The sequence below is a fragment of the Lagenorhynchus albirostris genome, chromosome 20, assembly GCF_949774975.1.
Source record: "Lagenorhynchus albirostris chromosome 20, mLagAlb1.1, whole genome shotgun sequence".
Taxonomy (NCBI): domain Eukaryota; kingdom Metazoa; phylum Chordata; class Mammalia; order Artiodactyla; family Delphinidae; genus Lagenorhynchus; species Lagenorhynchus albirostris.
In genome coordinates this window covers 10,039,536-10,054,966 of record NC_083114.1, presented here as the reverse complement: position 1 = coordinate 10,054,966, position 15,431 = coordinate 10,039,536, and the positions used below count along the sequence as shown (strand labels likewise).

The 15,431-nt window shown below is 44.0% G+C and overlaps 1 protein-coding gene across 1 annotated transcript; it reads left to right on the top strand.

Moving 5' to 3' along the window:
* Positions 1-6,024: 6,024 nt before the first annotated feature.
* On the top strand, positions 6,025-14,420 carry ZNF594 (zinc finger protein 594). The gene is made up of 2 exons (XM_060133763.1): positions 6,025-6,137; positions 12,818-14,420. The coding sequence occupies exon 2, from the start codon at positions 12,838-12,840 to the stop codon at positions 14,317-14,319; it is 1,482 nt and encodes a 493-aa protein (XP_059989746.1). The 5' UTR covers positions 6,025-6,137; positions 12,818-12,837; the 3' UTR covers positions 14,320-14,420.
* The last annotated feature ends 1,011 nt before the right edge of the window (positions 14,421-15,431 follow it).

Here is a 15,431-nt window from a genome sequence, read left to right as displayed (position 1 = left end):
AGCACGCCATACGTATTTGTAGAGCAAATGAATTACATAATGAATTCACACTGCTGACAGGCGCAGCATGTTAAACCCAGATGAGATCAGACAGTTTTTTGTTCTTTTTAAAAAATGACTAAAAAGCCAAAGCAAACCACCCTCAACGACTTTACATTTCACAACAAAAATGTATCTACTGTTCTTCCCTCTCTCCTCCATTTTCATTCTTCTGGCTTAAGCAGATTTTGGTTCTTGAAACAAAACAAAAAAACAAAAACACTATTTTGTTCTTTTAAAAGTAATATAAGAAATACAAGAAAACATTCAGGGTTACAATTTTTTTCTGAAAAAAGAAGAGTAAATGAAGAGAGGACTACTACCAGATTTTAAAACATATTTAAAAGCTCACAATAATTATAACAGTTTATTATCAAAGCAGAGAGAGAGAAACAGATAAGCAGACAGAAAGTACTTCAAATACATAACCAAGTACATGTGTGAATTTAGTTAATGATAAAAACAGCATTTAAAAATCAGTGAGGAGGGACCTCCTGGTGGCACGGTAGTTAAGAATCCGCCTGCCAACTTAGGGGACACAGGTTCGAGCCCTGGCCCGGGAAGATCCCACATGCCGCGGAGCAACTAAGCCCTTGTGCCACAACTACTGAGCCTGTGTGCCTACAGCCCGTGCTCTGCAACAAGAGAAGCCACCGCAATGAGAAGCCAAAGCCACCTCAATGAGAAGCCCGTGCACCGCAAGGAAGAGTAGCTCCCGCTCCCAGCAACTAGAGAAAGCCCACAGCCAGCAACAAAGACACAGTGGAGCCAAAAATAGATAAAAGTAAAATAAACAAAAATCAGTGAGGAAAAGTAGGATAATCCATTAAATTGGACTCAGAGAGGTTAGGTAATTTGCCCAAAGTCACACAGCCCATAAATGGTGGGTCAGCGATTTTGTCTGACTTTCTGAGTGTCTTGATGTTCTCACTTCAGAACTTGCCCTTTTAAACATTTCGCTATCCTTGTCCATCTCTGTACTACCAAGCCTTTGAGAGGGCACTGCAAACAGAAGGCATCAATGAATGAGACCACAAAAGCACGCAGGGAAAAAAAAAAATTAAAAATTAGAACAAAAGCGTGGTTATCTGACAGGGTCCCCCACCCAGGCCGACTGGCCCGAAGCCAGCCGTGGGCGAGTCTAGGACCCCTTGGAGGACTTGCGTCTCGGTGGTGGCCTCGCATACGTTACTTGGCGCCTGCAGGTGCACCAACCTGCGCGGCGCTGGACCCACAGAACTGTGCTCGCGCGAGACCGAGAGAACGACGCCGAACCTGCGCAGGGAAGACCCTTGAGCGGGTGGGAGGAGGCTTGGGGGTGCGCCCGCGGATTGGCTGGCACAGCCGGGTCCGGCGTCGGGGCGGGGGACGGCCGCCTGGGGGAGCACGCCGGAAGTGGCCGGCCGCTGCGGGCACGGTGTCCAGGGAGGTGGCACCGCGCCCGAGGGAGGAGCTGGGGCTGAGCGCTGGCGGCCGTGCAGGGGGCCACGGTCGTGCGGGAGGCTAGGGGTGGCCTGGAGGTGAGACCCCGCTGCGATCGCAGAACTGGGGGCCCCAGCGCCTGGGTCCCCTGGGGAAGCGGGGTGGAGAGCAGATCTTCGGAGGTGGGCGCTGACCCCTCATTTCTCCGAACGGGGAGAGGCTGCGGCCTCCGGGACTTAGGCGCCGGGTGCGCGCGGCCAGGCCTTCTATGACCTTGGCCCTCTCCTGGTTCTCGGCGTATCCCGCCCATCTCCACACACACCACACACCCCTACCCCCACCCCCCCGCGCCGCGTCCCCCTTTTCCAGTCTGTTCCAGTTCCCTCCTGTGAGTACTGCAAACCGTATCTCCCCCAGGCCCAGAATCAAACCCAGGGCATGAATTGACCCTGTTCCTTGCACAATGCCGTCTCAGGCGCCTAGAGCGCTCCAGGAGTAACTGACAGACCCTTTGGGAAGACTAGACTGAACCACAGGGATGAACTGTATGGTTTAGACATGTTGTAATACCTCATCTAAAATGTTCGTACTGTTGGGAGTTCGGAGGAGGGAGGGATTTGGTCTGGTCTCTTCTTTGTAAACGTCTGCATATTCTTTTAGGGGTAGCTTCTAAAGTCATTTTCTTTGGGAAGCCTTCCAGGATTGCCACCTCCCTTCCTCCCTCTTTAAGCTTTTCATCTTTTTTTAGCTTGTTTGGCGTCTACTTCACAAACACTTACTACCTGGTTCTGTGTGTGTCTGTTTATCTAAGTCTTCCAGGCCCCTAGGCAGGGACTCCATCTTGTGTAGCATCAACTAATGCATGCACATGAATATGAATTAAAAGGATTGAAATAGTTAGAAGGTACTAACTAAGGTGAGCCTGAAACAGTGGGAGGAATTTGTGTAAGCCAGAGGTTGTAAAAGTATGGCCCCTGGGCCAGAGTAGACTGTAGACACTTTTTTTTCTTTTTTTTGGCCGCTCCCTGCAGCTTCTGGGGATCTTAGTTCCCTAACCAGGGATTGAACCCCGCCACCGCAGTGAAAGCGCAGAGTCCTAACTAACCACTGGACTGCCAGGGAATTCCCTGTAGACACATTTTCCTGACTCATGCTGTTTGTTTTTACTTTAATTAGTGGCCAACATTTTAAAATCAGAAAATTTCTTTCACGTCCACTCACTCAAAAATCTGGATTTTCAGCATCTCTTGGACAATCAGAAGATGTGGCCAAATAGTGCACACATGTCTGCATGGTGCAATTGGGAGGAACTGAGTAGCAGCTCCCTCCTTTAGACTCAGTACAAAATTTGCAGATCCCCAGTCCCCAGTAATCATTGCCTCCCGGACACAGCAGCAAAGTATCAGTTGTCATTTATCACCTTGTCTGCTTCACCCATTCTGATTAACTGCCTGGCCTCTTGCTGCATTTGATATTGATGTAGATGAAGGAGAGTAGGAAGGACATCACAAGTAGGAGAGTCATGGGCAAAGGGACAGAATGGGAAGAAGCCTAGTATATGGGAATTTAGGGAGAATCCGAGAGCAAAGGTTTGCTCTTTCGTGAATCATAGAATGGGGCTATTGTTATGGGTTGAATTTGTCCCCCAACAAGGATATGTTGAGGTCTTAGCCCCCAGTGCCTCAGAATGTGACCTTATTTGGAAATAGGGTCATTGCAGATGTAACTAGGTAAGATGAGGTCATACTGGAGTAGAATGGGCCCCTAATTCAATATGACTGGTGTCCTTATAAGAAGATGGCCAGGTGAAGAGACAGAGACAGCGAGAATGCCATGTGAAGGTGGAGGCAGAGGCTGAAGTACTGCATCTACAAAGCAAGGAACACAAGGATTGCCAGATGTCACTAGAAGCTAGGAGAGAGGCATGGAACAGTTATCCCTAGGAGCCTGCAGAAGGAAGCCACCCAGCCAAAACCTTCATTTCAGACTTCTAACCTCCAGAACTGTGAGAGAATAAATTCCTGTTGTTTTAAGTCACCCAGTTTGTGGTATTTTGTCATGGCAGCCCTAGGATATATTACAGTTCTGTGAGTCAAAAAGAAGCTATTATTTCCTTTAATGGGTGATAGAAAAGTCATGGTAGATTTTTTTTTTTTTTTTTTTGCGGTACGCTGGCCTCTCACTGTTGTGGCCTCTCCCGTTGCGGAGCACAGGCTCCGGACGCGCAGGCTTAGTGGCCATGGCTCACGGGCCCAGCCGCTCTGAGGCATGTGGGATCTTCCCGGACCGGGGCACGAACCCGTGTCTCCTGCATCGGCAGGCGGACTCTCAACCACTGTGCCACCAGGGAAGCCCCATGGTAGATTTTTGATCATTGGTGTCAGCAGTGCTTTAGAAAATTATTTCATCCGACAGTGTTATCAGCATTGATTGGAGCCAGAAAACGTTCGGAGATTTTACGAGAATCCAAGCATGGGGTGAGAAGGTTCTAGGTTAAGATGGAGTTGGAACAGTTTTCAGAGTTAGTAGGTACGGATAGAAGGGATAGAGAGAGAGGAGTCCAAGATGACTTGCCTCCCAGAGCGGTGCTTCTCAGATTGTAGCAAGCTGAGAATCACCTGGAGCGTGAGCTGGGTAAGCAGAGATTGCTGGGCCCCTCCCACACAGACTGACTCAGTAGGTCTGGGTGGTGCTTGAGAATTTGCATTTCATCAGGCTCCTCGGTGAGGCTACTGTGGCCGGTGTGTGGATCACATTTTAGGTGGCAGTAACCAGAAAATGTAAGACTTATAAATGTATACACATCTAACAACAGAACTGCAAAGTATATGAAGCAAAAGTTGACAGAACTGAAAGGAGAAATAGATAATTCTACAATAGTATAGGCATGCCTCAATTTATTGTGTTTTGCTTTATTGTGCTTCATGGATATTGCATTTTTTACAAATTGAAGGTTTGCGGCAAGCCTGCGTTGAGCATGTCTATCAGTGTCATTTTTCCAACACCACTTGCTCACTTCATGTTTGTGTCACATTTTGGCAATTCTTGCAATATTTCAAGCTATTTCATTATGATTATATTTGTTATGGTGACTGGTGATCTTTGATGTTACTGTTGAAAAAAGATAATGACTAACTAAAGACTCAGGTGATGGTTAGAATTTTTTAGCAGTAAAGTATTTTTAATTAAAAACAAAACAAAACTACTGCATTTCTGGCTTAGAAAGCCCTAGAATACAAGCCCCATTAGGGGCTTCTTCACCAGAGTATCCCAGGGCCTAGAACAGTGCCTGGACACTATAGGCTCATGTTAAATATTTGTTCAATGAAAACTGGTCATTTGGGCAGAAACAGTAAGAAGGGGGAATACATTTAGAAGCAAAATGTTGAGTTCATTTTCATGCATTTGAGCCTTCTTGACTGTCAATAAGACGTTGGACTGGAGATGCATTGTGAATATAGACTACAATGTAGGTGAGGAATAGGAGTTTTAAATTTATGGTTCATTCTGGACAAAGGTGATCACTGAAGCCAGAGGTGATATGGTCATTGAGATACTGAATATAAAAGGAGAGGACTAGAAGGAAGGAAAAGCTGAAAGGGTAAAGACAATAAAAAAAGTAGAGTGGGTGGAGTATCATGCATTATGGAAGCCAAGGGAGAAAAGAATTTCAGGGATTAGTCAAGGGAAAGAGGGAAGAGAGTTAACCTACTATTCATTTATTCAGTGATTTTTTAAAAAAAATAAATTTATTTATTTATTTACTTATGGCTGAGTTGGGTCTTTGTTGCTATGCGCAGGCTTTCTCTAGTTGCGGTGAGCAGGGGCTACTCTCTGTTGCGGTGCGCAGGCTTCTCATTGCGGTGGCTTCTCTTGTTGCGGAGCATGGGCTCTAGGCATGCGGGCTTCAGTAGTTGTGGCTCGTGGGCTCTAGAGCTCGGGCTCAGTAGTTGTGGCGCACGGGCTTAGTTGCTCCGCAGCATGTGGGAACTTCATGGACCAGGACTCGAACCCATGTCCCCTGCACTGGCAGGCGGATTCTTAACCACTGTGCCACCAGGAAAGCCCCTATTCAATGATCTTTAATTGAGCACCCACTATGGTCCAGGTACTGTTCCAACACTGTACAGAACAAAGACCCCCATCCCCACAGAGCTTACACTCTTGGGAGGCTTACACTGTAGAGGTGTGTGGCTTTATATACATTGGGGTGGGGTTTTTTTTTGGGGGGGTTGTTTTTTGTTGTTGTTGTTTGTTTTTGCCGTGCCGCGTGGCTTTCGGATCTTAGCTCCCCAGCCCAGGCCACGGCAGTGGAAGTGCCGAGTGCTAACCACTGGACCACCAGGGAATTCCCGGGGTGGGTTTTTTAAAATGTGTACAATAACACTTTGGAATCAGTGGTATTTCTGCTTTACATATGCAGAAATGATAGTTGGGGGAGATTAAGAAGCTGGGATTCTAATTTGGTTCTGCTTGCTTCCAAAGCCCTGTTGTGTTCAGAACTCTAAGCTGCCTCCAAGCTGTAATCGCCAGCTGTAATCGCCACTTTTCTGCTTTAGATACTAATTATATGCTGATGATTCCAAAATCTGTGTGTCCATTCTAGATTTTCCTCCTGGGTTCCTGACCCACTGATTCATTGGCTTCTCAGAAGTTTTCTCCTGGATGCCACACAGGTATGTCAAATATAACGTGTCTGAAGTGGAATTCACCACCTCCTCCCCCTCACCACCACTCTTTCGGTCCCACTACCCAGCTTAGGCAGTTGTCCGAGCTAGAAACTTGGGTGTCATCCTTAATGCCTTCTGTTTTCCCTCACACCTTCCATTCAGGACAGCACCGATTCTCCCTGTTTTTGCTTCTTTAATATACTTTAAAATGTCTCCAGTCCCAGTAACTCACTGTCAGTGATGAGGCCCTCACTGTCTCCATCATAGATTCTGCTGTAGTTTCCTAAGCAATATCCCAGCTTTCAGCCTTGCACCCTTTAGTCTGTTCTCCATAAAGCTGTCAGAGCAGTCTTTTAAAAAGATAAATCTAATTATGTCATTCTCCTGCTTTAACCCCTTCCGGGGTTCCCCACTGCCTTCAGGAGAAAGTCCAAGCTTCTTAGCCTGGGATACATGGCCCTCCGTGGTTTGACCGCCGCTCCCCCAGCTTCATCGTTTACTGTCTGTATTCTGGGCTTCAGTCATATGGTGCATCCATGAACACATCGTAGCTTCTCTCACCTCCTGGCCTTTGCACATGCTTCAGCCTCAATTTGAAAAGCCCTTCCTTCTTCTTTTAGTCTAGTTATCTCAAATTGTCTTTCAGGCTTCACCTTAGAAGCTGCTTCCTTCAGGAAGTTTCCTTACCCATCCCACCCCCCTCAGGTTGTGCTCTTCTCATGAGGTCCCACGGCACCCACACTTACCCTTATTGTGTATTTAACACATTTAATTGACACCACACACTAGTCAAGGGCAGGGACTCTGTCCTCATTATTATATTCTAACCACCTAGCGTGGTGCTTGGCCCATCATAGGGGCTCAGTTAAAGAGCAATAAATACTAGAGAATGGAAGAGACAAAATACAGTAAAGATGAGGAGTCATTGAAAAAAAAGAGGAACGTGAGGTGATTTTTACACATGGTCTCACATATTTTTAAAGCGAGGGGCAAGATTATCTACTGAGACCAAGGGAATGCAGGAAGTAGTAGAGATTTAAAAAGGAAAGGGAAGCTATGGAGTATCTGCTGCCAACTCCTTATTGGGTAGTTGCAGAACAGGAACTTCTGTTTCAGGAATTCAAGATGTTGCAGGATGTGGCTGTGAATGAATCGCAAAAGGATGCTGGGCCTCAGGTCCACACTCAGTGGAATCCCTGCATGGCAGAGATACTAGAGGAAGAGACAGAGCTGGTCTCACCGAGTAGGGGCTCTGTCCTCTAACTTAGACTCTATACACCCCGAATTCTCTGAGTTTCGGTTGAAAAGCAAAAAAACAAGAAAAGGTTTTAAAGAGCTCAGTGGAATTGGAGGATTAAGGATTCCCAATGGCTTTGACTCTTGGAGACAAGATAAGATGCTTCTGCTCTTTGTTGAAGGGCGTGTAGCCTAATCTGTGGAGTTGACAACTCCTTGCCTCTCCCTGAGCTCGGTTCCTGTTAGAAACCAAGAGATGACAAAAAACTCAACTCATCTTCAGATCTTTGGACCTAGTATCCCACCCTCCAAACCTACTCTTCCTTCTCTGACCCCTGTCTTCATAAACAGCACCATATCCCACCCATTGCCTAAGCCAGAAAACTGAAAGTCATTCTTGACTCCTTTCTTCCCCCACTTGCAGTTACCATGTTTCGTTGATTCAGGTTCTCCCATACTGGACAGTGCTCACCTTATTCCAGCACTGGCCACACTATCTTCTTGTCCATTTACACATATATCTCCCTTCATTGAACTGTAAGTTCCTTGAGGGCAGGGATGTTCACCTTTGTATTGCCAGTACCTAGTACAGTGTCTGGAATATGGTGGGTGCTTAGTTAATGTAAGTTAGGTGAACACATCAGTGAATGATATGAAATAACAATGCCCTTTTCCAAGAAGCTCTGAGTTCAGCTGGATTGGATTGTAGAGGAGGACTCATCTCTGATCAAGCCTATGTTTCAGATACTGTACCCTTCTCCAGACATCCTCTGAGGCAAAGAGTTCCTTAAATTATTCCCTATTCCTTTCACCTATGGAATTGGATGAAAATGTTGAGCAGAGAATGCCATTCATCTCTGCAGGGAATGCTGTGTGGGACTAAGGACTGGGTACTTTACCATACCTATGCTTGTGGTAAAGGTTGACCCTAATTATTCTTACAGAGAGGAGTCCTTTTAGCACTATTTCTAAACAAATTTTTGTTTCCTCTTTCTTAGCCCCCTTCCTATTCTTCTTGTATCATCTTCACTTTGTTCTAGATCTAAAATGAAATGATAATATGTATCTGTATTGGTCAGGATCCAGTCAGGAGACAAAAACTATACCAGTAGTTTAAACAACGGACATTTAATATAAAGAATATTTGAAACCGGTAAAGGTAGCTAACTACTAAAAGGATCTAAAGAAAACACTAAGGAGTATAGAAATAGATAATGCAGGAAGCCGTCTTACCTCTAGGACTAAGGAGAAGTAAATAAGGAAGGAACCACAAATTTAGAAGAGGGCTCCCCCCCCACCCCAAAGCAGAGATTCAGACTTTTTTGGATGGGGTGTGGTTGCCAAAGAAACACAGCCTGCTGGTGTAAAGAAATTTGTCAGAGGGCATGTCTGTCGGCACGGCCTGCCAAATGACAGAGAAATTCACTGAAGGGTGCAGGCAGGCTAGAGGTAATCCATAGGAAAGGCCCGCTGGGTAGTGGAAAAACTCACTGGAGGGTTGGGTAGGCCAGAGCTGGTTGGTCTACCCCCTCAAGCCTCCCTTATGTTGATTTGGGGGCCCCACCAAAAGACAAAACAGCTCAAAAGTACCAAGAGAAACCCCTTTCTCTTTGTGTGGCTTACAGTGTTCCTCCAGCACCCTCTATTGACAAAGCCAGCCAACAAAAGCGAACTGTTTCCAGGGTCCAGCTCCAGTATCACAAGTAGGGCAAAGAGGACAATAAGGGCATGTATACTGTGATCCCATTTTTGTATCAGAAAAAAATTTATGCCCAGAAATAAGACTGGGAGAATATACAACAAAATATTGGGTATCTTTAGTTTCTTCTCTGTGCTCTTCTCTACTCTTGGTTTTTCCTATAATGAGCATGTAGTATTTTTATCAAAAATAGAAATAGTGGGAACTCCCCTGGCAGTCCAGTGGTTGACTCTGCACTTCCAATGCAGGGGGCGCGGGTTGCAGGGGGCACAGGTTTGATCCCTGGTCGGGGAATTAGGATCCTGCATGCCACGAGGCACAGCCAAAAAAAAAAAGAAGTGTTTCTCTGTAATTTTATTTTATTTTATTTTTGGCTGCGCTATGTGTGACATGTGGGATCTTAGTTCCCCGACCAGGGATCAAACCCTCACCCACCGCAGTGGAAGCGCAGAGTCTTAACCACTGCTCAGAGTCTTAACCACGGGACCAGCAGGGAAGTCTGTTTCTCTGTAATTTTGAAATATTATTCCTTTAAAATTATGGGGGAAAACTGATCATGAAACATATTAAGGTTTGGATCTTCTTTTAAAATTATGTATTTCTACTTGAGATGCTATCTCTTGATCCCTGTCATGACAGACAAGCAAATTAGCACAATTTATACTTAACGCCCACTACCTCTCCTCCTCTATTCTACAAAAATAATTTCCAATTGTTTAATGTCAGTTCCATATTTAAATTTATTCAACACTCCTCATCCATTGTTTTACAATGTTCTCTGAGGTCCTGAGTGTTTATTCTCACTCACTTCTTCACTGGCTATATCTCATTGCCCAGCAGTTCTTTTCAAAAAGGGCTGCCTGTCATACTCCCTGAGTTTCTACCTACTTGAGAACATTTGCCTGTTTTAATATGAGGGAACAGCTTGCCAGGTAAAAAATGATCAAGTCACACTTTGTGTCTCTTCAGAACTTTACAGGCATTACTATACACTGGCATGAGTGTAACACGGAGGAGTATAAACTCAGCCTGAAATTCCCTCTTGCCCATCACTTGCTCCTCTGCCTCAGATCTTCATATGTTCATTTATTCCTGAAATTTACTTACTTCACCAGGCTATGCCTTGGTGTGGACTGTTGTATATCAACTTTCTATGGACTACACTGTATCCTTCCAATAGATTCAAGTCTTTATTTCAGCCACATTTCCTTCTGTTATGTTTGAATGTTTTTTTTTTCCTTCTGTTTGTTCTTTTCTCTTCTTTAGGAACACTAATTATATATATATTTGAATATCTTTCTGTAGCAACTTGTTTTCTCTATAATCATATTTATATCCACTGCATTCTGTGTCATCTCTCCAGGCCTCATCATGTCCTCATCATGATTATTTTTCTTTTTTCTTTGATGAGTTTCATCTACGTAATGCATTTAGTTTTCCCTTCCACTTTTTTCCTTCAGCTCTGCCAGATTACTTCTCACTTCTTTTTATTCTTTTATAATCTACACTCTATTTTGAGCTCTTATATGTCTTCTTTGAGTTTTCATTTAAACAGTGGTTTTGTCTATAATTTCTTTGAGATAGTGGAGAGCTCTGCTGGATGCGTCGTCCTATTAATTCCTTTGCTGTTCCTCTTGGGTGTATGCTCCTAATCCCTCTGTTACTCATGTTGCTTTCTTTCCTAAAGCAACAACCCCCTGTTTTCAAGCACACATCCCACAAAGTTACCTGAATGATTACTACTCAACAGTGCATGAAGCAGGTTCTCTATGAAAGAGGGAAGAGGCAGAGGGAATTGAGCAAGGGCACCTCAAAGCCTTCATACAGATCTGCTGCCACAAACACCTTATCAAATCTACAGGCATTATCTCCCTTCAGCTTTTGGTTTCCAGGAGATCAACATGGCACAGAAAAAGCCCTGTAGATCACTGGACTTTTGTAGCACAGTCTGACAGTCACACTCATCTCCTTTCTTCATCTTGGTCCACGGCTGCCAGTGTTCCTCAACCAGGTACCAGGTGGAAGACAACCTAAATGATCTGCCGGCACCATTTCTTCTTTAGCATCTTCCCCTGCCACTCTGATATGTCAGACTAGATCTCTATGGAACAGTCCCTGCTTCTGTCACCTGCCTTCCCACCATGGCTCTAGATCTCTTCACTCTAATTAGAAGATCACTGACCATGCCTTTCAGGATATGAGACTTTGGGAGACATCTGTATATGACCCTTTTTTTGAAGATGGAGTTTACCTCATTTGTCATTCTTTTAACTGTTTTCAGTGGGTTTTGAGAAATGCCTTTTCCATCTTTTAAACTGTTTCTAAATTTTGAACACTATATATCAAACAAACCCCCAAAAAAATCACTTTAAGGGAAAATTATGACAAACCCAATTCTTTCCAGTATTTTATTTGAATGTTAAATAAATAAAATCCAGCCTAGATATGGAGGTTTGTGCTAGGGACACATTACTTAATGATAATTCTTGGGCATAAAGGGTAATGATTAATGATAATAGTAGTAATAGTAACAGCAGCTGACACTTACATAGTGCTTTCTATATGCCAAGCATGGTTCTAAATGTTTTACATATATTTAATTCTCATAACAACTCTATGAGGTAAATACTATTATTATCTCCATTTTAGAGATGAGGAAACAGGCACAGAGAGTTGCAGCAACTTGCCTAACGTCACACAGTCAGTAAGTGATGGAGATAGGATTCAAACCCAGGCATTTTGTCCGACAGTCAGTTAAGAATCCACACTCTTAATCTCTATGCTGTGTTTCCTCTTATTCATTGCAAAAAGATTACTGACTAGAGCATTCCAATCCCCCGGGCCAAGGTGAAATGGCTCTCTCAGGGAGCTCAGAAATGTGTTTTTGTGACTGGGCAAGGTCAGGGATTTGATGACATGAACACTCAAAAGCAATAAACTCATCTGTCTTCCAGTTGCAGGAGGATACAAAATTGCCATACAAAGGAGGCAGTTCCACCAGAATACCAGAAAGAAAAATGCCAGGTCTGAGAAAGGGAGAATTGATTTCTATTAAAATGGCAGCCAAGCATTTTTATTCTGAGGCATAGTTTCATATTTGTTTAACTGTCATGATATATTTGGAGGAATGGTTAGTGGATCAGTTATTAATTTATCATATCTCAACTCCAAATCTACCCTTCTTTGCTTTGCTTAAGTTACTGGATCTGGACGATTTCTCCTTTGCCAGCTGGTACAACATTTAGATTTTGTCAATAGAGGATGCTGGAGGGAAATACAAGGCCATAGGAAAAGGAAGGAACTTCTTTTCCTGGTGCTGGTGTGCTATTTTATCTTATTTATTGGTGTGGCTGCCAGCAGATCAACTTGTGGGAGGCCTGGTGGCAATCACCCTAGTGAGTTGCTTCCTGTGAACCCATTCTGGCCTGGCCTCAGGGCCCAGCAGGTTCCTACCCCATCAAACAGGCCACTTCCAGCTCCAGACTGCCCACCTCCAGTGAATTCTTCCACCACCCTGCAGGCCACCCACACACACCAGCTCCAGCCTGCACCCTGGCAAGTTTCTTCTCCACCAATAGGGTGTGTGTTCCTGTGGTAGCCATAATCCCTCTGAAAAACGTCTGAATCTCAGCTCCAGAAGGGAAGAGTCTTCTTCCAAGTTCCTTGTTCCTCCCACTGAGACTTCCCAGTGTAGGAAAGAGGTGAAAATTTGTATTTTAGGAATTATAGAATGTTCTACTTATTATTTCAGATTCTGAGACCAAAAATAAGATGAAAGATTGGAAGACAAAGATGGAAATTTCTGAAGAAAAAGATTCAGCAAGGGCTGTATCAGAAAGACTCCAAAGACAGATCTCCCAGGAATGGGGGTTAGTTGAAACTGGTGATCCTGAGGACAGGTTATTGAGGTATTGGGTAAGCCCCTTAGAGGATGCAGTGGGATATCCCCCTTCCCAAGAGAGAGGTATCAGGGAAGTGAATCTGATCCCCAAGAAAGCCATTGCAGGAGAGAGAGTCCATGGATGTAAGGAAAGAGAAAAAATACTTTCTGCAGGAGAAAGACCCCACAGACATGAAGTCTGTGGCCAGAGCTTCAAACAGAAGTCAGAAGTAACTGAACATCAGAAAACTGGTAATATAAAGAAAACCTATGAATGTAAGGAATGTGGAAAAACTTTCAATCGGAGCTCAAACCTGATTGTACATCAGAGAATTCATACAGGGAAGAAACCATATGTATGTAGTGAATGTGGAAAAGACTTTAATCAAAGTTCAAATCTTATTATACATCAGAGAATTCATACAGGAAAGAAACCTTATATATGTCATGAATGTGGAAAAGACTTCAATCAGAGCTCTAACCTGGCCCGACATAAGAGAATACATAACGATGAGAATCCCTATGAATGTAAAGACTGTGGAAAGGCCTTCAAGGGAAGCTCGAACCTTGTCCTGCACCAGAGAATTCACAGTGGAGGGAAGCCATATGTATGTAATGAGTGCGGGAAGGCCTTCAATCAAAGTTCAGATCTTATTATCCATCACAGAATTCACACTGGAGAGAAACCCTATGAATGTTATGAATGTGGACAAACCTTCAGTCAGAGTTCACACCTTGTCACACATCAGAGAATTCATACTGGAGAGAAACCCTTCAAGTGCAACACCTGTGAAAAGGCCTTCAGGCAGCGTTCACGCCTCACAGAACACCAGAGACTCCACAGTGGGGAGAGACCCCATGAATGTCACAAATGTGGGAAATCCTTCAGTGGGCGCACAGCCTTTCTTAAACATCAGAGACTACATACTGTAAAGGAACTTGAATGTGAAAAAGCCTGCACTTCTGACTTAGCTCTTATCCAACAACAGAGAATTCACAGGGAAGAAAAACCTTATGAATGTACTGAGTGTGGAAAAACTTTCCGGGGAAGTTCAGATCTAATTCGGCATTGGATAACTCACACTGGAGAGAAACCCTATGAATGTAATGAATGTGGGAAAGCCTTTAGCCAGAGGTCACACCTTGTTACACATCAGAAAATTCACACTGGAGAGAAACCCTATCAGTGCAATGAATGTGGGAAAGCCTTCCGGCAGCGTTCACTCCTTGTCCAGCATAACAGAATCCACAGTGGTGAGAAACCCTATGAATGTAAGGAATGCAGAAAAGCCTTCATCTGGCACACGGCTTTTCTCAAACATAAGAGACTTCATACTGGAGAGAAACTTGTGGAAGGTGAAAAAAACATTTAGCAAGGAAGAGTTGCTTAGAGAAGAGCGGAGAATTCGCCAAGAAGTGAAAGCTTATCAGTGCAATCAGTGTGGTAGAACTTTCCGAGGCAGCTCAGACCTCATCCGACATCAGGTAACTCATTCAGGAGAGAAATCCTATGAATGTAAAGAATGTGGGAAAACTTTCAATCAGAGCTCAGACCTTATGAGACATCACAGAATTCATAGTGGAGAAAAACCTTATATGTGCAATAAATGTGGGAAATCTTTCAGGGGCAGCTCAGATCTCATTAAACACCACCGTGTTCATACTGGAGAGAAACCCTATGAATGCCCTGAATGTGGGAAGGCCTTCAGTCAGAACTCACACCTTGTTAGTCACCAGAGAATTCACACTGGAGAGAAACCCTTTGAATGTAGCAACTGTGGGAAGGCCTTCAGTGGGCGCACAGCTTTTCTTAAACATCAGAAACTTCATACTGGAAAGGAGCTTGGGGAACACAAGAGAGTCCACAAACAGGACTTATTCTAATAGGTAACAGAGATCTAATGAACGTAGGAAAAGCCTGATGGAGACCACATCATATTGCACAATAGAAGGTTTTTATTGCTGAAAACTCTTTGAAGGTAGGAAAACATTAGAAGAGCCTACTGGATGGAAAACATATAAGTGTAATGTGGGAAAGCTCTTGGACATAATCGCCTTTTTTTCTGCCTCAGAGTTGACACTGGAGTATGGTCCCCAGGATAAAATTAATTGAGAATGTTTTAGGGGACTTCCATTGTTAATAAAATCATTAGAAATCACTTTGTCACCAACCCCCAATCTAAATTCTTCATGGAAGGAGCCATTTCAATCTCAACTACCTAGTCCAGTGACAAGTATAAATCTGTTTTAGGTACTCTAGAGTGATTAAATCTTTGTCTGGGATGAGTTCTTCCCGTTAGATATATATTTTATACATATTCCCCTTTTATCTCCTTATAAAAATATGCTTATGCATATGTGATAATACTAATTAGAATGATCCATTAATTCAGGGGTCCCCAACCTCCAGGCAATGGATGGGTACTGGGCTGAGGCCTGTAAGGAACCAGACCGCACAGCAGGAGGTGAGCATCGGGCAAGCAAT

What these genes read in the sequence shown, in the direction of transcription:
- ZNF594 (XM_060133763.1), top strand. Translation starts at nt 12,838, where the DNA reads ATGAAAGATTGGAAGACAAAGATGGAAATTTCTGAAGAAAAAGATTCA.